At 39.6% G+C, this 24703-nt stretch overlaps 1 protein-coding gene across 3 annotated transcripts in view; it reads left to right on the forward strand.

Moving 5' to 3' along the window:
• SLC26A8 (solute carrier family 26 member 8) overlaps positions 1-24703 on the forward strand; it is an 84329-nt gene that overhangs the window by 26480 nt on the left and 33146 nt on the right. For 2 of the 3 annotated variants that reach the window (XM_049652749.1, XM_049652750.1), the window contains exons 4-8: positions 3858-3974; positions 5663-5844; positions 13688-13852; positions 14555-14704; positions 20545-20627. In XM_049652749.1, coding sequence (XP_049508706.1) covers positions 3858-3974; positions 5663-5844; positions 13688-13852; positions 14555-14704; positions 20545-20627 — 697 coding nt within the window. The remainder of the gene's footprint in view (positions 1-3857; positions 3975-5662; positions 5845-13687; positions 13853-14554; positions 14705-20544; positions 20628-24703) is intronic. The other variant, XM_049652751.1, reaches the window with a different exon arrangement.

Below are 24703 nucleotides of genomic sequence, written 5' to 3' on the forward strand. Positions count from 1 at the left end.
ACTGCTCATGAGTTTGAGCCCTGCATCCGGCTCTGTGCTGACAGCTTGGAGCCTGGAGCCTGCTTCAGAGTCTGTCTCAGTCTCTCTGCCCCTCCCCTGCTCACGCTCTGTCTGTCTGTCTCTGTTTCTCAAATATAAAATAAAACATAAAAAAAAAGAAAACTCAATATTTAAAGATCTCAGCTCTCTCAAAATAAGTTTTATAGATTCATTATAATTTTAATGTAAATCCATTTTTTAATGGAACATTTTAAGAAGATTCTAAGATGTATATGTAAATTCAAAAGCCAAGAATGGTCAAATTCTTTGGAGAAAAGCAACATGGGAGGACTTGCTCCTCCAATTATCAAGACTTAATATAAAGTTATAATATTTAAGATAATGTTCATTAAAAGTGGACAGAATAAACAAACACTCATATATGCATATATTGGAATACACAGAAGAAACATGGGCAGTCTCAAGCAACTCACCCCAACATGGAAGTCTGTCATATATATAATACGGAGCAAAAGAGCAGAAATAAAAATTGTATTCAGTGTAATAACTCCATCTGTACACTAGTGGTAAAACTATAAAGAAAAGCAAAGAAAGTATTGTCACAAAAATCAAAATAATGAATACTTTTGTGGGGATAGATGGAATTGTAATCAAATACTGGGGTGGTGATAACAAAGGTGTTTGTTTTATGAGTATTTATTCAGCTCAAAATCTGTTTTAATGCACTTTATATATGTGTATTATATTTCACAATAAAAATAGGCCATTACTAACACCAAAATTATTACTAAACTAATTACTACAAGATAGTAAGGCTGTGGTATTGCAGAAATAGACTATTAGACCAATGGAACGGAAAAGAGACACACATATATATTAGCTTATATCAGATGTGTCGCTATAGAAAAATGCTTTAAAAATTATTTATTTATTTTTATTTATTTATTTATTTATTTATTTATGTATTTATGTATGTATGTATGTATTTATTTATTTATTTATTCATGTAGAGAATTTCAAGCAGGCTCAATAACATCAGTGCAGAGGCCAATGGAGGGGCTAGAACTCATGAACCATGAAATCATGACCTGATCTGAAACCAAGAGTCAGGCACCTAACTGACCAAGCCACCCAGGTGTCCCTAGAAATAAACTTTTTGATGAATGATATGAAACAACCTGATACTTATATGAAAAAACAATTTTTAGATCTCTACTCCATGCCATATACAAAAACCTCCTCCTGGTACATTAAAGACCTAAATGTGAAAGGTAAAATAATAAAGATTTTTTAGAATTATTTAGGAGGTGGATGTCTTCATGATCTTGAAGCAGAAAATAATTTCTTAAACAAGATATAAGAAGCACTCACCTAAAAGGAAAAGATTAATAAATTAAGTAAAAGTCTTGTTCATTCAAAGATACATAAAGACTGAAAAGCGAACCACAGAATCAGAGAGATATTTGTCACACATACACCCAACAAAGGATTCAAATCTGTAATATATATACTCCCACATATCTGTAAGGAAACAATGCAATGAGATTGATCAATATTATTGACAATCCATGCAGTGAAAAGTGAAATTTAAATGAGTTACATGCTAACTCATACACACTGAAATTTAAAATCTGACACTATCATATGCTAACCCAGATGCAGTTGATGGGAACTGTCACACAATGCTGGTGGGAGTGTAAATTATAAAGCCATTTGGAAAACAGTTTGGCTTTTTTTAAATGTTTATTTATTTTGAGAGAAAGAGTCAGAGAGAGAGAGGAGTGGGACAGGAGCAGAGAGAGTGAGAGGGAGAGAGAGAGAATTCCAAGCAGGCTCCATGCTGTCAGCACAGAGCCTGACATGGGGCTCGATCTCAAGAACGATGAGATCATGACCTGAGTAGAGATCAGGAGTTGGACGCTTAATTGGCTGAGCCACCCAGGTGCCCCAGCAAATGCTTTTTTTTTAAAGATCACCCCCAAACCCACCATATCTTTGGCTTATGGTTTTTCACGTGGTTGTAGTCAAGCTGTCAGTCATCTCAAGGCTCTACTGAGGCAGGAGGATCAGCCTTCAGCCTCCCTCATGTGCTTCTCACCATGGGGGCCTCTCCATCAGTGCTTGAGTATCCTCACAACATGACAGCTGGCAGGGGCCGACGACATGCGGAACCCCTAGTTCAAAAATTATTCAGAATTTCAAAATAGTCATAGAGTATTAAGCCAAGTGTGGAGCCTTCTGAGCCCGTGTAATTGCATTGGTCACACCCCTTTGAAGCCAAGTCTGGCAACTGGTGACCTGGATGAAAGAGAGTCAGAGAGCAACCAAGACGGAGGCCACAGTCTTCTTGCAACCTACTCTCAAAAGTGACACCCTACCATTTTTGTTGTAGTCTGTTTATTAGATGTAAGTTACTAGGTCCATCTCACACTGAGGGGGTGGGGGTCACACAAAGGCATGGATAGCAATGAGCAAATCATCTTAAGGGCTGTCTACTGCAACAACTATTTATGAGATAAGCAGGGAAATTTGAACACTGACTATTATTAATTGCTTAGGTATAATGATGGTATTGTAGTTAAATTAAAAGAGGGTTTGCTTTTGGGGCACCTGGCTGGCTCAGTCAGTAAGAGCATGAGACTCTTGATCTCAGGGTCATGAGTTTGATCTCCTTGTTGGGCATAAAGATTACTTTAAAAAAAAAAAAAAGAGGGTTTTCTTTTAAATATATATACTGAAATATCTGCAGATGACATAATTTGATGTCTTGGATTTGCTTCAAACTAATATGGAGTGGGAGAGGAGTGAGGGAATAGAGGAGACAAGACTGGCCATGAGATGACCACTGTTGAAGCAGGTGATGGGTACATGGGAGTTCATTATACTCTATTTTTGTATGTGTTTGACCTTCTATACACACACACACACACACACACACACACACACACACACACACAGAGCCTTGTTTTGTCTAAGACACTAAATCAGCTCACTAAACTCATAACTGAATTCAGATGAGCACACAGTATGATGTAAGTTGAAGATAGGCCCTCAGGGCAGGAGCTGTGGGCTTGAGACATCAAAGGATGCCACCATGCATGTTAATCCATTTGCTTCAAAACTTCCGAATTCTCATGGTGCTTCTTAAAAAGTAGGGGCACCTGGGTGGCTCAGTCGGTTAAGTGTCCAACTTCGGCTCAGGTCATGATCTTGAGGTTCGTGGGTTCAAGCTCCATGTCAGGCTTTCTGCTGCCAGTGCAAAGCCCACTTCGATTCCTCTGCCCCCCTCTCTCTCTCTACCCATCCCCCACTCTGAAAAATAAATAAACTTTAAAAAAAGAAAAGAAAAGAAAGTAAGCATAGAAGAAGGAGCTGAAAGAAGAGACTGGAGTGATTGGCATATGGAAGAGAGACAACACATACCAAATTGGAATCATGTCAGTTAAGTGGGATCCTTGCCTCGCTCTCCAGCTTTATTTCCAGTCCTAGAGGATTCCCAGGGTCTTCTGCTAACTAGACTAGGGGTGGAATGGGGCTGCTTCTGAGCTGTTGGAATTAGAGGTCTCATTGTTATGATGTCTGTTTTCCATGATTAGCATGAAGACCTTGCAGTGAAGGGTGTTTAAGCCTCTGATTTAGAATTGAGGTGTAAAAAGCATGTAGTAGAAGTAGAAGCTAGGAATCAAAGGAGATGATAAAGCTGCTAATTAAGAGCCTTATATCCAGAGATATTGTTCCCACACTCTGTCAGCTACATACTGGATTGTTTTTATTTTAAATATTCTTTACAGTTTTTATTCAGGGTGGCTTTTAAAAGCCAGCCTACCTTTGCTTACTTAAATTATCTTGTTTTTCAGCCCTGACGTTTAGTTTGCTGGCAAGGCAGCTGATTCCTCCTCTCAACGTCTGTTACGCAGCTTTCTGTTCTTCAGTAATTTATGTCATTTTTGGATCGTGTCATCAAATGTCCATTGGTGAGTTCAGCACTGGAACCACAGGAGGTGGATAGAGTCTCTGTCTTAATCGTTTCCTTATTGCCAAGAACCCAAATTAAAACTATGTTTCAGGTACAAAAAAATGGAGGCAGAAGATGGACATTCTATCCATTTCAGTGTTCAGATTTTAGAGACTGAACACTTCCAGTGTGTCATTATTAATGCCACCTCCAGACAAATCGGCCAGCGAGCTGTTTCCCAAAGGAATTAAGTGGCAGGAGGTACTTCCCTTGGTGAAATTACCACACGTTTGAAATCTGACTGCCCTCAACCTGGAAGATTCAGAGGCAATTTTGCCAGTATTCCTAGAGTGCATCCATCTTTCATCTGGACCTTTAATAACCAAAGTCCATGGGCCTACTTTCTAATAGTTGTGTTAGCTTATAATTTACAGTAAGAAAATGCTGCCACAGTAATCAAAGCATTCAAATCCAAGGATAAGCACGTCCCTTCCCTGAGTCAAAAGTCCGACTCCTAATTTATATTTAGAAATGATTGTTACAGGCACCACACTGGTTGAAGGTCATAGAAGCAGCACATTTTCTTCGCCTAGGTAAACCGGCATAGAAATCAAATACAAAACGCCCAATAATGTTGGAAGGGCATTGCCAACAGCTGCCTAGTGAAGTGCCTTTTCCTGCGCTTCCCCACTGAACGACTGGCCACCCAGGCAACCTTGACCATTTTGACTGACACACTTTTTCTCCAGATGTGTTTATATATTGAGGCCGGTTACCATCCCATTGTCCTAGATGCAGAGTGCTACCCTGCCTTTTTTAAGGACAATATCCCACGTCTTTACTAAAATCCATTATGTGTTGATTTTACATTTGGACACTGAGAGGACACTTTTATTGCCATATTTCCAGGCTCCTGGGGCACACTGCAATCATTTCCAAGTACAGATAATAAGGCACTTAGAGTTTTATTTCTGTTAGGTAGTTTAAAGGTAAGATTTGCCTTGGTTCCCATATGTCGATGTGAGGACTAAATGAAATTATGTTTGAAACAGGTTAAGCTCAGTGTCATTTTGCACCTAGTAAATCCTTCATAAGTGTTAGGTGTTATTTTTTTCTTCCTATAATTATTGATTAGCTTTGTTTTCTGATCCTCTCACCACCATCTCACTTTTTACTGTCTCTAAGACCAGGTAAAGTGGCTGAGCCTGATATGCAATTTCCCCTTGATCCCACTCCATATGCCCACATTGCAGAGAGGGTAATATGTGGACACCAAGATCTAAATGCTAGGAGTTGGTCACAGCATGTGGAACCAGAGTTCTTTCCTCTGCTCTTTCTTACTTCTCAGTGGCCACTTTCAAAAGAGAAAAGTTCTTGAGATCAGAGGCAAAACAACATCACACCATACCTTCCTTCTGTCCAATATGTCAGTTTACCTGCATTTAAAACTTCAGTGGGGCGCCTGGGTGGCTTAGTCGGTTGAGGGTTCGACTCAGGTTCAAGTCATGATCTCACAGTCCATGAGTTCAAGCCCCATGTTGGGCTCTGTGCTGACAGCTCAGAACCTGGAGCCTGCTTCGGATTCTGTGTCTCCCTCTCTCTCTGCCCCTTCCCTGCTCACAGTCTCTCTCTCTCTCTCTTAAAAAATAAACACTAAAAATTTTTGTTTTAAACTTCTCTTTTCTGCCTAAACACCTTCTTTCATAGGTTCCTACTTCCTTGTGAGTGCTCTGATGATCAATGTCCTGAGATTGTACCCGTTCAACAATGGCCACCTGATTCTGGGGGCTTTCATCAAGGATGACTTTTCTAAGCCCTCCTTCTTTGAGGACTATAACAGATCCTTGAGTGTGGTGGCATCCACAACTTTTCTGACTGGGATTATTCAGGTAGGATCTGAGTCTCTGAACCCCTGAAATAAACAAAGGAGCTACAAACAGACCTCTTCCTTTTGTTGGTCCTGTTATCCATTGTGATGTATGTGGAACTTTAGTGATTTATTTGGGGGAAGCCTATGGGATGTGTAGATACACTCTCCTCAGTGACGAAACTTCTTCCTCCTCCACCCACCACTGATTCAGGATGAGATACTGAACAGTCTCATCAGTCCCTTCCATAAAGCTAAAGAAGGGCTCCAGGGACTATGGTCTAGAGTTCTATTCACGATTTCACGTTTAAAAAAAATTCTTTTGGGGTGCTTGGGCGGCTCAGTCGGTTGAGCGTCTGACTTCAGCTCAGGTCATGATCTTGCGGCTTGTGGGTTTGAGCCCTGCATCAGGCTCTGTGCTGACAGCTCGGAGCCTGGAGCCTGCTTCGGATTCTGTGTCTCCCCGTCTCTCTGCTCCTCCCCTGTTCGTGCTCTGTCTGTCTCTCTCTCTCTCAAAAATAAACATTAAAAAAAGTTTTTTAAATTCTTTGTATTTTTTCAACAAGAATAGCACTTGTAGGCTCACATACTATATCTTGGGTTAAGTAAGCATTAGAGTCAGACCTGGAGTTCTTTTCTTCAATGACAGAAGCACAGTTAAAGGACAATAATATCAATGACTTATTAAGATATCAAAACTTATTTTTGGCATGTCTTTGATTCTCTGTGAGAATTTACCATCTAAAGCTTCATCCATTGACCTAAAGTCACATATGCTAGCTTTATTTCTCTTTATTAAGATATCAAAACTTATTTTTGGCATGTCTTTGATTCTCTGTGAGAATTTACCATCTAAAGCTTCATCCATTGACCTAAAGTCACATATGCTAGCTTTATTTCTCTTTCTTCTCAACCAATCAATCCTCTCTCTAGCTAATTTTTGCTGGTCTCTCCTGAGACCGTCTTTTACTAGGTAAGGATTTATTGGGAACCTACATCAGGCTCCCAGAGTGAGCTGACTCCGACCCTGATACCAGCTATATAACTTACCTAAATCACCTTACCTTTATGAGCCTTGGTTTCCTCGTGTATAAAATGGAAATAATAACATTTGCAGGACTCTTAGGATTAAATGAGAAAATGCATGTAAAGCACTCAGCTCAGAGCCTGTCACATAGTAAGCATCGATATGTTATAATTACTGGGCACAGAAATATGAATTTGGTACTTTGACAGAGATCAAAAATAAAAAAGTAAATATAATTCCTGTGGTTAAAAAATTCAGTCTTGTAAGAGAAGACAAAATAATGGGCAGTCAGCACCCTCAAAAATAAACATTAAAACTCATTTGTTTTTGAGTCAGTACCTCAAAAATAAATAAACATTAAAAAAATTTTTTTTTAAATTGGAGCACCTGGGTGGCTCAATTGGTTGAGCGTCTGACTTCGGCTCAGGTCATGATCTCGCAGTCCGTGAGTTCAAGCCCCGTGTCGGGCTCTGTGCTGACAGCTCAGAGCCTGGAGCCTGCTTCAGATTCTGTATCTCCCTCTTTCTCCACCCCTCCCCTGCTCGCATCTGTCTCTCTCTCTCTCTGTCTCAAAAATAAATAAACATTAAAAAAAATTTTAATAAAGGAGGAGACGTTCCATTTCCAGGAAGATGAAATCGATATACTTTTCCCTATTCCTCCTGCTAAGTACAACTAAAAACCTTGGAACGTTATACATAAAGCAAACATAAGAACACTCTGAAAAGTGGAGAGAAGAGGGCAAACTGACTCAGAACCACCGGACCCAAGGAACAACACAGTGATGAATTCCCTGGGTTTTCTTTTTGCCTCATATATTTCAGACTTGGTGCTGAAGAAGCCAGAAACCCAAAATGCTAATCGGTGAAGACGAAGAAAAAAAAGAAGCCCTAACAGATGTCTGTTCTTTATAGCCACAGCACCAAGAAGAGGCTAGCAAGACTGAAAAGTTATTTTACATAATAACTACTATACTCCAGACAAACACCAAGGAAAAACAAAACAAAACTGTGGTATCAGCCCCCTCATACCAGCAAAGGCCAACTGCAGAGCCCAGACCATATCACTCTTACCCACCTGTAATGAGGTGCCCACCCACTCCCAACTGGAGGGTTGTCAGAGAAGGCCAAATAGGGAGTCAACACTTGCACTCCCATTGGGCAGTAATGAGACACTCTTTCCACCCTTTGCTGGGGTGGTGTCAGAGATGGCCTCATAAAGGGGACAACCCTCTCTGCTGCAGTGTCCATGGAGGCCAAGTGGGAAGAAGTAAAGACATTCTTGTCTCTTCCAGCCAGGATAATATGAGCAGAGGGCTAGTGGGGAGCCAGAACTCCCACCCCTGCCCGACAATAATGAGGAGTCCCCACTGCCTCAGCAGTCAGTGGAAACTGAGGGGAGAACCTGGGCTTCTACATCTATAGGCAGTAACAAGATGGCACCTGCCCCTTCCCCTGCCAGCACTTTGTCAAAATAAGCTAGCTAAAACAGAATATTTAAATAAGATCTAGCATCTTCTAGCACAGTGCCCAAAATGTCTACAACTGAACTGAAAATTATTTGTCATATCAAGAACCAGGAAAATCTCAACTTGAATGAAAAAAGACAGTGAAAAGATGCCAATACTATGATGACAGAGATGTTAGAATCCTCTGGCAAAGATTTTAAAGCAGCCATCCTAAACATGCCTCAGTGAGGAATAATGAACATTCCTGAAACAAGTGAGAAAATAGAAACTCTCAGCAAATAAACAAAGTGTGAAGAAGCAAATGGAAGTTTTAGAGCTGAGAAATACAATAACCAAAATTCAAAATGGAAAGAATGGACTCAATAGGAGGATAGAGGAGACAGAGGAAAGAATGAATGAATTCAAAGAAAGAGCAATAGAAATCATCCAACCTGAACAACTGAGAGAAAGTAGACAGGAAAAAGAAATGAACAAAACCTCAGAGGCAAGTAGGGTGATAATGATATACCTAATATACCTAATATTGGTATCACAAGAGTCCCAGAAAGAGAGGAGAAAAAAGATGGGGCTGAATTACTTGAAGAAATAACAACTGAAAACTCCTGAAATTCGGCAAAAGACATAATCCTACAGATTCAAAAAGCTGAGAAATTTTCAAAAACTAAATCCATAGAAATACACACTAAGACGAATCATAGTCAATATTCTGAAAACTAAAGACAATGAAAACAATCTTGAAATCAGTGAGAGAAACACTTTACCTATGGGGTAGGGGGGGTGGACAACTCATATGACAGCAGATTTCTTATCCATAGAGTCCAGAAGGAAGTTGCACAATATTTTCCATTTGCTGAAGAAAAGAACTGTCAATCCAAAATCCTTTACCCAGTGAAAATATCCTTCAAGAATAAAAGGGAAATCAAGACATTCTCACATGAAGAAAAACTAAGAGAATTTGCTACCAGCAGACCTACCCTAAGAGAAAGGCTAAAGAAAGTTCTCTAAACAGAAAGGAAATGATAAAAGAAAGAATCTTGGAACACTGGAAGGAAGAAAGAACAATGGAAAGAGTAAAAATATGGATGAATATGATAGATTTTCCTTGTCCTCCTGTGCTTTCTAAATTATGTTTGATGGTTGAGGCGAAATTACAACACTGATGTGATTCAAAATGTATATGACAGGAATATTTAAAACAATTACCATTGACCTTTGAACACCATGAGTTTGAACCACACAGGTCTGCTTATATGCAGTTTTTAAAAGATAAATATAGTGCAGTACTATAAATGTATTTTCTCTTCCTTATGATTTTCTTAACATTTCCTTTTCTCTAGCCTACTTTATTATAATAATATAGTATGTAATACACATAACATACCAAGTATGTGTTTATCAGTTATTTATGTTATTGGTAAGGTTTCCAGTCAACAGTAGGCTAATAGGAATTATGTTTTTGGGGGGCGCCCGGCTGGCTCAGTAGGTGGGACATATGATTCTTGATCTTGGGATTGTGAGTTCAAGCTCCATGTTGGGTGTAGAGATTACTTACAGTTAAATCTTTTTTAAAAAGGAGTTAAGGGACACCTGGGTGGCTCAGTCGGTTGAGTGTCCAACTTCAGCTCAGGTCATGATCTCATGGCTCATGAGTTCAAGCCCCACATCGGGCTCTGTGCTGACAGCTCAGAGCCTGGAGCCTGCTTCTGATTTTGTGTCTCCCTCTCTCTCGGCTCCTCCCCTGCTCATGCTCTGTCTCTCCTTCAAAAATAAATAAATATTTTTAAACAATTTAATAAAAAAATTTAAAAAGGAGTTAAGCTTTTGGGGAATCAAAGTTATACATGGATTTTCAGCTGTGTGTTTTGAGGGGAGGGTTGGTGCCCCTAACCTCTGTGGTACTCAGGATCAACTGTAGTTCGGCAAGATGCTACTATTAGGGCAAACTGAGTAAAGAGTACACCAGATCTCTCTGTACTGTTTCTTACAACTGCATATCAAACTACACTTATCTAAAATAAAAAGTTTAAATTTAAAAAAGAAATCTGCACCAGATAATAATGTTTAACATTTAAGGCTACGTGCTAGTCACTGTTCAAAACACTTTACATTAATCATCTCATCTGATCCTTATGACTCCTTGTATGAAGGTAGGTATTACTATGACCCTTTTTTTTTTTTTTTCAACGTTTATTTATTTTTGGGACAGAGAGAGACAGAGCATGAACGGGGGAGGGACAGAGAGAGAGGGAGACACAGAATCGGAAACAGGCTCCAGGCTCCGAGCCATCAGCCCAGAGCCTGACGCGGGGCTCGAACTCACGGACCGTGAGATCGTGACCTGGCTGAAGTCGGACGCTTAACCGACTGCGCCACCCAGGCGCCCCACTATGACCCTATTTTAAGGGAACAAAGGTATAGAGAGGTTAAGAGAATTGCCCAAGGTCACACAGCCAGTAAGATCCCAACGGGGAATTAGACTGATGGTTGTCTACCTCCAGAATCCACACTTCAGATAATTTTAAAGTTCAAGCTAATATTACTAAAAGTGAAGTGTTTTGTGTCAAAAGAATATAAAGTACAGGAATAACCTTTAGTTGGTTGGAGTTGTCTGTGAAGGAAACAACCACACATTGAGACTTTTCTTCATTCACTGAACCTTTAGTACTTTCTTTTTTTTTTTAATGCTTATTTATTTATTTTGAAAGAGGGAAAGTACATGCATATGAGCTAGGGGAGGGGCAGAGAAAGAAGAGAGAGAGAACCCCAAGCAGGCTCCATGCTGTCAGCAGGGAGCCTGACTCATGGCTGGATCCCATGAACCGTGAGATCATGACCTGAATAGAAATCAAGAGTTGGACACTCAACCAACTGAGCCACCCAGGTGCCCCTAGTACCTGCTTTCTATAAGAATAGCAGATAGGTTTCATGTCCTAGGCCAACTCTGACTGACTGACATTGGCTGCCTACAAAATTATATTAACACAGATTCCGGTGCTACATCACAGCTGAGCAAGAAAGAGTTTTATGGTTATAGATATTTGCCACTTACATGGTGGAAGGAAGAAATGGTATTAAAAATGAGCGATAATGTATTTGTATTTGTTACTATTCTCAGATTTGAGCTAAGTGTTTTACATGTCTTATGCAATGTAATTCATTCAAAACACTGCATGTTGAGTATTATTCACTTTTTATAGATGGGGAAACAGGCTCAGAGAGTTTAGTTAACTTGTCCAAGCTCACACAGCTAGTGAGTGGCAGAGCCAGGATCGAAAGCCAAGGTCTTCATCCCTAGGAATCATGCTCTTTTCACCACATCTCCTGAAGAAGAGGAATTTTCCTGAGCTCTTGAAAGAGATGATGGACATGGATTGGCAGGAATGGAAAAAAAAAAATTTCTGTGCACAAGCACAGAAACAGAAATCACACAAAAGACAAGAAGCTAACTGGCCCGACCAGAGTAGTGGTGCCTACTGGGCAGTAATGACCAGAGATTCTAGAGACCCAGTGTCCAACTGACTGAAAGCTTGGAAACAAAAAGCTTTTAAACTTAGAAGATTGGTTCTTCCAAGTTTGTTTTCTGAGGTCCCAGTGCAGTGGCAGACGAAATGCGAACAGTAGTAGGTTCAACACTTGTTTATCTTTCCCCATTTTCTTCACTAGGCTCTGTAAGTTTTCTTAACCTGCCTTCTTAAGGGAATTGGAGCTCACCCTCTGTCTGTCCATCAATTTTCCTTTTTTTTTTTTAAAGTTTATTTATTTTGAGAGAGAGAGAAAGCACAAACGCAAGCAGGGCAGAGAGAGAGGGAGAGAGAGAGAATCTCAAGCAGGCTCCACGCAGTCAGAGCAGAGCCTGACTTGAGGCTCGATCTCACGAACCACGAGTTCATGACCTGAGCCAAAATCAAGAGCCGGACACTTAACCAACTGAGCCCCCCGGGCAGCCCTATCAGTTTTCTCATTGTTTTTTATTATAAAAAATGGGGGGTGCCTGGTTGGCTAAGTCAGTAGAGCATGCAACTCTTGATCTTAGGGTCTTGAGTTCAATCCCCATGTTGGGCATGGAGCCTACTTGAAGAAAAAAAAAAGGTAGATTGCAAAAGTCTCAAGTAATAAAAAAAAAATGCATAAATTTTAAAGTATTGCCTCAACCTTTAATTCCATTCCCCAAAGGTAACTTTTTTTTTTAAGTTTATTTATTTATTTTGAGAGGACAGAGACAGAGTGAGTGGGGGAGGGGCAGAGAGAGAGGGAGGGAGAGAGAATCCAAAGCAGGTTGTGTGCCAACGCAGAGTCCAACATGGGGCTTGAACTCACCAAATAGTGAGATCATGTTCTGAGCGGAAACCAAGAGTTGGTTTCCAGCCTAACTGACTGAGCTACCCAGGCGCCCCTAAAGATAACTTCTGATAATAGTTCGGGGTGTAACCTTTTAGATTCTTTATATATTTAGAAATACAAATATATAAGACACATATATAATTTATATATTATATATGTATAAGTACATATAAAATACTTTGTTATAACATTATATTTAATATATAATATATGATACAATATGTTTATAACTTATTATATATAATATATACTATATATATTATAATATAGTATTTTACATGTACATATGAATGTATAACATCTAAATCATTTATTATATACACTGAACTTATAGAAACTAAATTTGTCTTCAGGATTACATATAATATAATCTATTATAATACATGTATATATAATATATTTCAGGATTACATATATACATATTTACATTATACATACATTCTATACATTATACATATATACATATACATACATACTATATGTATACATAATATATATATTATACATATATAGCTATATTATAATAGATTATATTATATGTAATCCTGAAGACAAATTCAGTTTAATCATTCTTAGTAAAGACAAAAGTCGAAGGCCAAGAAGTTTGAGCTGGAGTTTTTTAAATTGTCTTTTCCTTTGTGAAAAGCCACATTCCTCACTGGGATATTAACATCTCCTTAAAGGAGCTATCAAAGCTTGCAACAAAAGGGGCTTTAAAAAGGCAAAAGCTTGTTCTGATCACTTGGTCACTGTTAACGTCACATTGATAAGGTCACTAGATTCTGGGGCAAGAACTTTAGCTTAAGTGCTCCTGAAGAAAGAAGTGTGGTCTAGTGCCTGTACAGAGCTGCTGAATCAACACCAAGGACTTCCTTGTATCTTCAATATCAGTTGATGAGAAAAAGAGAGAAGAGTTTATCCAAGGGGCCTAACTGAACTTTTTTGTTGGAAGCCCCCTGGAGAGTGCCTAATTGACGCCATTGTGGGTTGCCTCTCACTGTGGTTTTCTTTCATCTGAACCTTCTACAGCTATCAATGGGCTTGTTAGGTTTCGGCTTCATTGCCACTTACCTTCCGGAAGCGGCAATCAGCGCTTACCTGGCGGCCACGGCACTACACATTATTCTGTCCCAGCTGACTTGCATCTTCGGGATTGTGATTAGCTTCCACTCTGGTCCCATCTCCTTCTTCTATGTGAGTAATTTCTACCTTCACCCAGAGATACCAGTGCCCTCCCCTTGCCTCCAAAAGGAAGTGGACCCGAGTGGAGAGACTGCCGCATAGGGAGCAGAGTCAACACCGTCCTAGACATAATCTCAGCTCTTCTAGATTTACAGTCTGAATTAATTGCAGATGCCAGTTGGACCATGTTATATACAGTTATAATTTAACATGTTCTCAGTTCATTACCATTTTGCCCAGCCCTTTTAAACAAACACGATTTGCATTAAACTTTGGTTTTTACAATACTGTAATCTATCATAATTCTTCCCATTACATGCCTCATAACAGACATGTATTCTAAAACATCTAAAGAACACAAAATGGCTAAGTAGTCCCTTAAAAGAATGGTGTAGGAGTCACTCTAAAGAGCATATATGGTCTAGAAAAAATAGTAAAGAATAGGCTGTAAGCAGAACTCCTGGGTCCTTTTCCATTATACTGAAACACATAAAGTGTATTCTCTCCTTATTGGGCATTATTATATTTTAATATCTCTTTTTCAACTTAAAAAAATGTGCATCCTCCCATTTCCCTTCACTGTGCTAGTAATGCTCATAATGACCTTTGTGCCTAAGGATTTCTTTTTGAACTAATCTTGAGGGAGTGTCACCTTCTAGATTTAGGCAATTATCATACCCCTTTCTAAGCCTCTGTAATTTTGTTTTCTTTCAGAACATAGTTAACTACTGTGTAACTCTCCCAAAAGCTAATTCTACCAGCATCCTACTATTTCTAACTGCTGTTGTAGCCCTGAGAAGCAACAAATGTATCAGAATGTCCTTCAATCAGTATCCCATCGAGTTTCCCATGGAAGTGTTTCTGGTAGGTGTTTTGATGCCCCCAATTCATGGTTTAGATCATTTAAAATGCCTACTTTCTAAAAAAAAAAAAAAATTTTATTTATTTTTTATTTTTTTAACGTTTATTTATTTTTGAGACAGAGAGAGACAGAGCATGAACAGGGGAGAGGCAGAGAGAGAGGGAGACACAGAATCTGAAACAGGCTCCAGGCTCTGAGCAGTCAGCACAGAGCCCGACGTGGGGCTCGAACTCATGGACCGTGAGATCGTGACCTGAGCCAAAGTTGGACGCTTAACTGACCGAGCCACCCAGACGCCCCTGAAAAAAAAATTTTAATTAAAAGCAAGCAACCTAGGAAGGGAGAGATCAGAGGATACTATAAAAATGATGTTTAAAAAACATATGTTAAATCGTGACAAAGCAGAATATATTTAATTTTAAGTACTAGCTTTTATTTGTAAAACATGCTTATTTTTATTTTTCAATAAATTTCTTATTTTTTAAGTTGATTTATTTATTTTGAGAGAGAGTGTGTGTGTGTGCAAAAACAGGGGAGGGACAGAGAGAGAGGGAGACAGAGAATCCCAAGTGGGCTCTACACTGACAGCAATGCCCCGTGTGGGTCTTGAACCCACAAACCATGAGATCATGATCTGAGCCAAAATCAAGAGTTGGATGCTTAATGACTGAGCCACCCACGTGCCCCAAACATGCTTATTTTTAAAGTATTTTTCTCCACTGCTTCTTTTTCATACTATTTCATAAGTAGTTTTTTTTTTCCTTATGAAAGCAATCCAGGCTCATTTTAGAAATTTTGAAAAACATAAGAAAAAAATAGAAGAAAAGAAAGTCCTGTGGCTGCACCTCCCGAAATCAACTACAATTAATAATTTGGGGTTTTCACTTATTCACTGTTTCCTTCTTTCAAATATATGACAGGCTTATGCTCAGTATTGGTGAATTTCCATCTTCTTCTATGTAGAATTTTGTTTCTATTTTACTTTTTTTTATTTTTTAAGTAATCTCTATCCCCAGTGTGGGGCTCAAACTCACAACCTTGAGATCAAGAGTCACATATTCTGCTGATTGAGCAAGCCCATGCCCTTGTTTCTTATGTATGTATGTATGTATGTATGTATGTATGTATGTTTCTTTATTGGGACACCTGGGTGGCTCAGTCAGTTAAGCATCTGACTCTTGATTTCGGCTCAGGTCATGATCTCACGGTTCATGATTCGAGCCCTGTATCAGGCTCTGTGCTGGCAGTGCAGAGCCTGCTTGGGATTCTCCCTCTCTCCCTCTGTCTCTGTGCCTCCCCTACTTGTGTTCTCTCTCTCTCTCTCTGAAAATAAATAAATACACTTAAAAAAGTAAATACTTATTTTTGAGAGAGAATGCACGGGCTGAGGAGAGGCAGAGTGAGGGAGAGAGGGGAGAGGGGCAGAGAGAGGGGGACAGAGGATCCGAAGTGAGCCCTATGCTGACAGCAGAGGGCTTGAACCCACGTACGGAAAGATTATGACCTGAACTGAAGTCAGATGCTCAACCAACTAGGCCACCCAGGCACCCCTGTTTCTATTTTAATAGTGTTGTGATCATTCTGTCATTCAGCCTCCTTTAATCCTTACTATGCTACAGTAGAGAAATTGAGGGAGATGAGATGTCAAATGGATTGCCTAGTCCGTGTCACTAGTAAGTGGCAGAGCTGGGGCTCACCACTATCTAATAGCAATATTTCTTCTTTCTTTTAAATTGTTTTTTTAATGTTTATTTTTGAGAGAGAGAAAGAGACAGAGCATGAGCAGGGGAGGGGCAGAGAGACAGGGAGACACAGAACCCGAAGCAGGCTCCAGGCTCTGAGCTGTCAGCACAGAGCCTGACGCGGGGCTTGAACTCATGAACTGCGACATCAAGACCTGAGCTAAAGCTGAACGCTTAATCGACTGAGCCACCCAGGCGCCCCTCTTCTTTCTTTTAAAAAAGTCCACTGATAAAATTAATCTTTTGCAGTTATAATTAACATTTTTACAATGATAAAGACATTTTCATAAACAAAGCTCAGGTTTTTAAAGTCAGCATTTCTCATATTAGGATCACTGAGTGCTTGGGTGTCCATGAGAATTAATTCCTCCTTAAGAAGTGTCCTGTTGCAGAGATCCCAAAAGTTCACCAAACGTCCATGTATTCCCATCTATTTCCCAGGTGCCCCGTAGTTAGGCAGAACCATGTGACTTTGGGGCCAAAGCATAGAAGAAAGGGTGTGAGTCTCCATGTTCTTTCCCTGGTGTGATAATCATAGGACTGTATGTTAAAATAATATAGTCCCCCAGGTGGAATTAGCCTGGATCCCTGAGGCACTATTTGCAAAGAAGTTGCCCTGGAGAGACACTGACCCACAACACTCTGTGAGGGCAAAAAAAATAACACTAAGGTCTCATGGTTTGTATGTTACCACAGCATAACCTATTCTATACTAAATAATCCAGGTCTATACTCTGCATGATTGGAAGAGGATGGGAATTGCTTTGGAAATTGAGACCAAGCTCTATCTCATAACTGTCGTCTACTGCTTGGAGACGTGCATATTCTTCCTTCCTTGGAATAGTTGAAAAGCTATTAATTCACAAAGTCCAGAAACGGAAAGACTACTTTTGTAGGAGACTTTCCCAATCACTGTGCATAAATAATGGTGCCCTAGAGCCCAGGGGACAATGTGCACATGGAATATGAGGAGCAGGGTCACAGGCAACCTCTCCTTTTCATGGAACCCAGCTCAGCTCTGGCACCCTTGAGCAAATATTCCCAGTACCTCAGCTGAGGCTTTGGAGTCACCAGCAGATGGCATCTGTGACACAGATATCAGTCCTCTCTCTCTCTCTCTCTCTCTCTCTCTCTCTCTCTTTAATTTCAGCTTTATTGAGGTATAATTGACATCTAAAGTGGTAAGAGATTTAAAGTGTACATCGTGGTGATCGCACGTGCATATATATTGTGAAAGGATTCACCCATCTAGTTAATGGACACTTCCGTCACCTCACGTATTTATCTTGTCTGTGTGTGCATCTGTGCTGAGAGAATATTTACGTTCAACTCTTAGCCAATTTGTTTTTTTAAAGTTTATTTATTTTGAGAGAGAGAGAGAGAGCGCCAGAGAGTGTGTGCGAGTGAGGGAGAGGCAGAGAGAGAGAGAGAGAGAGAATCCCAAGCAGGCTCCACACTTTGATGTGGGGCTCGTACCCCCGAACCTCTCGAGATCGTGACCTGAACATTTAACTGACTGAGCCACTCAGGTGCCCCCCTACTCTTAGCAAATTTCAATTATACAGTGCAATGTTAGCACTGTGCACAATTAGCACAATTATACAGTGCAATGTTAGCAATGTCACCATACTTTCCACTAGATCTTCAGACCTTATTCATCTTAAACCTGAATGTTTCTACACTTTTATCAAACTTTCCCCATTTCCCCCACCCACAGCTCCTGGCAACCACTTCTCTCCTTTCTGTTTCTATGAGTGTGGCTGTTTTGTTTTTGTTTTTACTTATTTATTTTCTAAATGTGTATTTATTCCTGAGAAAGCCCAAGTGGGGGAGGGACAGAGAGCGAGGGGGACAGAGGATCCAAAGCTGGCTCTGCACTGACAGGCAGCAAGCTTGATACAGGGCTTGAACTCACGAACTGTGAGATCATGACCTGAGCCAAAGTCAGACGCTTAACCAACTGAGCCACCCAAGCGCCCTGTTTTTGTTTTTAGATTGCACATATAAGGGATACCATACAGTATTTGTCTTTCTCTGTCTGGCTTATTTCATTTAGCATAATACCCTCCAGGTTCATCCATGTTGTCACAAATCAAACCCCTCTCTCTCTTTTTTTTTTTTTTTTTTTAATCTTAGAGAGAGTGTGATTGCGGAGGGGGTCAGAGGGAGAGAGAGAGAGAGAGACTGAGAATTTTAAACAGGCTCCACGCTCAGCGTGGAGCCCAACGCAGGGCTTGATCCCACCACCCTGGGATCATGACCTGAGCTAAAATCAAGAATCAGATGCTCAACTGACCGAGCCACCCAGGTGCCCCAAATCAACCCTCTCTTGAGAGACAGCAACAGCAGGAATCATAGTGACATTCCTTCAAGCAACCTCAAAGGCAATGAATGTTAAATTATGAGGAAAGGCAATGAGTATAGAGGGTGCTGTGGTGGACTATGGCTGACAGATTAGTTTGTGAGCCACAGTTAAGACATTCCTTTGGGAAACGCTGTAAATAATTAGGATGCACCGTGGAGTCAGGTGGGGGAGGAAACTGAGGTCCAGCAGTAAAAGTCAGTGGAGACTTAGAATTGTTGCAGTTGAGACATTAAACTTTTTTGTGACCTACTTTATACTCAAAGGTTATCAAAGCCTGCAGTGCATTACATATGCTTATGTCAAGTCAAGTGATTGGGAACACTTTCTGCCAAGGAGCAAGGGGATATCATTTCGAACTGGGGAAAGACCTCCATGTTTCCCCTGGCAGTGAAGAAAATAGGAGAGGGAGGGTGAGAGCTGTTCTGCCTGAGGGTATAAAAAGCTTCTTACGGCACCCACCAAGACACTACTGTCTGGATGTGCTGGAGGAAAAACACCCACCAGTCTGTCCTTAACACAGTAGCGTCAAACAGTAAGGGAAAGTTTCAAGGCAGTATCTGGGACCCAGGTAGAAGACACTGATAAATAATTCAAGAATCCTATAGCTATAAGAGATGATGCATATTTTAGGTTCATAATTTACATATATGTATATGTGTGTGTATTTGTGGATGTGTTTATGTAAGTTGTACGGCAAACACCAAGAAAGCATCAAAATAGCTGTCTTTGGGTGATTTGTTTCTGCTTTTTAATTTTTCATATTTTCTCTGTGTTCCTTTATAAGCCAATACTACCTTACATTGGAAATAAAAGAGTTCCTTGGCCAGTGTGTACACTTCCTGTCCCTTAACTAGGTAAAGAACAAAACTCTTCTCTGACTCAAGCTATGATCCAGATTCTTCTTTCCATTCCGATCTGTAGGGTTCCCCGGTGTTTTCATCAGATCACAGCATCACAGGCAAACCAATTGCGATCCTGCTTGCTGTCTGGTTGAACTCGCAGAGCAGATTTATGTGTTGGTAGGGAAAATGGGGTACAGCAGCTCCATATTTATTATTCTAAGACCTGGGCATTGAGTTCTGCCGTCACTGGCTTGATTTGCTTTGGTGTGAGGTCTCTATAAGGTGTCACAGCTGCTGGGTTGTCTATTTTCCTGCTTGTTGAAATGGAAGGGAGACTTGCCATTTTAGGAGGAAATGAAAGGGTGATTAAAAAAAAAAAGGCAAGTAATTGCTTTGCTGAAGACTTTTTCTTTGTGCTGTCAAACTCTACTCCATTACTTATTATTAAGGGTTAGTGGGTTAGTCAGTAATGATTCTCAGTATACCTCAACAATCCCCCAACGGATTCTTTATATTGACACAGAGTACCTAGATCTAAAGACTTTTACACCTGAGGCCTTTGTATAGCTATTACCTGAAAACATGTTTGTATTGGGTCCAGATGTTTAAGGTTGGTGAGGACATCCATTTGTTCCCATTGTTATGTCAGAGACCAAGGCTGAATTTGCTTTTCATTCTGGCTACAGTGCTAACAAGAGGTTCGGGAACCAAGAGCCAGAGAGGATTTCTGCCATGCCTGCTCCACGGACCTGGCCCCACCTCTCTCTCCAACCTTCATGTGTAGGGAGTGCCACATATCTCATTCCCTGTCTTGCCAGAGGCTATAAGCTCTACTCCTAGAAGCAAAACATAATATCTAGATGATCATATGCATTTTATTTTAACCCCTACAGATTCTTGGCTTCACTGCATTTGCAAACAAGATAAGCATGGCCACAGAAACCAGCAGGACGCTCATCGATATGATTCCTTATAGGTCAGTAACTCCACTTTTCAGGATTACTTTTCCCTCTGTGTTAACCTTCGCTTAGCCTCTGACCAGACAGCCTGGTTGATGGTCTCCACTAGCAGTCAAATTTGGGTAATGGGCTCAAATTCATTTTAGAATACAGAAGCTCATGAAGGAGGATGGGCTAGGACAACCCTGTGTTTTGTCTCTGCTCAGCCTCTTAACTCTCATAGTTGAGCCAGTCTCCTTACACAAGGAAACTGTTGGATGTGCTGGAAACCAGAGAGATTCACGCAGCTTTTTCCGCAGTACATCATGAGCCTTCTCAACCTCTGCACCTATCTAACCCTCAAGGATGGAACAAGAGATGCCTCTTTTCCTGGCCTCTCTCCTGGAGCTCAGTGCTCAGGAGATGAGTGTTCCTTTCTGTCTTCACCCACTTAGACTGAATCGGGGTCCTTAAACATTTTCTCACTCGGCGTAGGAAGCTATCTTCGAGTAGTCGGGCATATGCAGTTCTTAAGGACTTGCGATTAATTTACATCATGATTCTTACCGGTGACTATGGGTCACTCTTGCTTCTGTTAAGAAAGTTTAATTTCCGTAACCCTGATCAGATGAGAGCGCTGGATCCTAACCACTAGACCAACAGGGAACAACGCCTCGTAACCTTGATCGGATGAATCACTTTGGCTAAGGAAGGCAATGCACTGCAGGCTCTGGAAGAGCAGTGTTCATTTCCTGAGGCTGTTCAGTAAGGAGTACTGCAGAGTCCGCGATACTGGCAGACTCCAGGATAACACAACGTAGGCTACTTTGATGAAGGCAGATGGGATTAGTCTCATGTCCTACCCGTTAGTTCTCCGTGAAATCTGATGATGACTAAGTCACTTGAAGTTCTGTTCAATTAAAAAAAAAAAATGTGAGCAGTCCACCGAGGCACCAGGAAGTACAATGGTAAATAAGACTGAAAAAAATAACAATAACAACAATAAGACCGATGTTTTGCATAATTATTTTATTTCATTTGCACCTCACAGTAGTACTCCTTTTTATGGCTGAGGAAACTAAGGCTTACCAAATTTAAATTACTTGTCCGTGATCACACAGTCGGTCAAGGGCAGAGCTACTTTTGAACCCATTTCTCTTTAATTCCAAAATTTATGATTATAATCACTCTATCATACACACTCAGTATGCTTCTGTTATTGATGACTTAAAAACCACACAGTCAACTTTTGCTTATGTTTTATCCTAAGATTCAGAGTATAGATAGACAAGTGAGCATTTCAAAATGTAATGCTTTGAACTTCCCTTTTTCTTTTTTTCAAATTGTAATGTATAACCATTTATACACTTTATTTTTTTAATTTTATTTTTTATTTTTTAAAATTTACATCCAAATTAGTTAGCATCTAGTGCAACAATGATTTCAGGAGTAGATTCCTTAGTGCCCCTTACCCATTTAGCCCATCCCCCTCCCACAACCCCTCCAGCAACCCTCAGTTTGTTCTCCATATTTATGAGTCTCTTCTGTTTTGTCCCCCTCCCTGTGTTATATTATTTTTGTTTCCCTTCCCCTATGTTATCTGTTTTGTCTCTTAAAGTCTTCATATGAGTGAATTAATATGGTTTGTGTCTTTCTCTGACTAATGTCACTTAACATAATACCCTCCAGTTCCATCCACATAGTTGCAAATGGCAAGATTGCATTCTTTTTGATTGCCAAGTAATACTCCATTGTGTATATATGCCACACCTTCTTTATCCATTCATCCATCGATGGACATTTGCGCTCTTTCCATACTTTGCCTATTGTTGACAGTGCTGCTATAAACGTGGGGGTGCATGTGTCCCTTCAAAACAGCACACCTGTATCCCGTGGATAAATGCCTAGTGGTGCAGTTGCTGGGTCGTAGGGTAGTTCTATTTTTAGTTTTCTGAGGAACCTCCATACTGTTTTCCAGAGTAGCTGCACCAGCTTGCATTCCCATAAACTTCCCTTTTTATTATATATTTATCCAAAGTTGCTAAAGATTAGAAAAATTGAACAATTTAAGTTAGTTCTTTCTGTGTCCGTGTCCCCTTTTAACCTAAGCTAAGAAAGAATTAAATGTGAGAGAACATCAAAAAGGAAAAAACATAAATATTTAAGGTTTACTAACATAGATTTAGGCAATAGATTTCATTTACTGTATACTTCTTTGGGACAGCCACAATATATATTTTTTTAAGTTTATTTATTTATTTTGGGGGGGGAGGGGCAGAGAGAAGGAGAGAGAGAATCCCAAGCAGGCTCTGCACTGTCAGTGCAGAGGGGCTAGAACTCACAAACCGTGAGATCATGACCTGAGCTGAAATCAAGAGTCAGATGCTTAACCAACTGAGCCACCCAGGTGCTCCTGGGACAGCCACATTCTTTTTTTTTGGGGGGGGGGGGGGGGGGGAACAGCCACATTCTTAACTAACTTCTTAAAAGAACACAAAGGGGAAATTTAACCAAAGGTTAAATATCTAACTGACTTTGAGTATTTAGTTATATTTCTAACTAGCTCATTCATTACCTGGAAAACACCCAGGTGCTTGTAAATTATAAGTATATAATAAACAGGGAACTAACATAGACATAGTTAAATGGTGAAGGAAAAGATATTCAAAAATAGGAATTTAGATTCCTGTACATAATAATGGTATGAAATAGGAAAACAGGAGGAGATAGTGCTTTGAGTACTTTAAGTGATGCTTCCTACTTTAAGGAAAATGAAATTAAAAATGCATAAACTAATGAATTTTAATTGATAAAGGATTAAAAATACATCACAAAATTTATTTTAAAATAATTTTTCCAAGTCGTATGTAATACATTGCTCATTTTACTGAATTTAGATTTTACACAAAACTTTAGAAGTCAATTTTGAGTCATAAAACTGTGTCTTGGTGAAATGATAAAAATAACCAAAAGAATAAACATTTCAAATAGTAAATCTCATCTAAAACACTTAGAAGATTTTTTTTTTTTACTTAGAAAATAAACCTAGAGGTATAGAAACCAAAGCATATTTGTGCTTCCAAACTCAGTTTAAAGGATTATTCTATGAATCTATGGGAAAATAACACTGGCCCCCAAATCATGAAAATTTCTTTTCCTTTTTTTAGTCTGTTAATGTCATGATTGATTTTTGAATGTTAAACCAACATTTCATCCTTAGATAAACCTCACTTGGTAATCGTGTATTATCATTTTATATATTGATTCACAAAGATGTTGTTAAGAATTTTTGCATTCATGTATATGAAGAATATTGTCCTGAGAGTTTCTTTTCTTGTAATATCTGCATCTGGCTTTAGTATCAGAGTATTGTAGACATCATAAAAGGAATTGGGATGTATTCTCTTGTCTTTAATTTCTGGAAGAGTTTCTATAGAATTGGCATTATTTATTTCTAAAATATTTGGTAGAATTCATCAGTGAAAATATTTAGGCCTGCCTGGAGTTTTCATTGTGGGCAGGTTCTTAACCAAAAATTTAATTTTTTTTCTACAAATTTAATTTTTTAATAGTCTATTAAGTACAATTATTATTAAATTACATAAGCATTGTCTATAATTCAGGTTATCTATTTCTTCTTGAGAGTACTGTTAGTTTTTGTGACTCACAGAATTTTTTTTAATGTTTATTTATTTATGTATTTTGAGACAGAGAGAGAGCATGAGCCTGTATGAGCAAGGGAGGGTCAGAGAGAGAGGGAGAGAGAGAATCCTAAGCAGCCTGCCTGCTGTCAGCACAGAGCCCAGTGAGGGGTTTGATCTCACAAACCATGAGATCATGACCTGAGCTGAAATCAAGAGTCAGATGCTTAACAGACTGAGCCACCCAGGCTCCCTGGTGATTGAACAAATTTGCCCATTTAATCTAAGTTGTCAAATATATTGGTAAAAAGTTATTTATGTTCTCTTACTATCTTGTTTTAGTAAACAGCATTATTAATATATAATTTATATACCATAAAACTCACCATTTTAAAGTGTACACTTTTGTGGATTTTAGTATATGCTCAAAGTGGTACAACCATCATCACCATCTAATTTCAAAATATTTTATC

The sequence above is a fragment of the Panthera uncia genome, assembly GCF_023721935.1.
Source record: "Panthera uncia isolate 11264 chromosome B2 unlocalized genomic scaffold, Puncia_PCG_1.0 HiC_scaffold_24, whole genome shotgun sequence".
NCBI classification, from domain to species: Eukaryota; Metazoa; Chordata; class Mammalia; order Carnivora; family Felidae; genus Panthera; species Panthera uncia.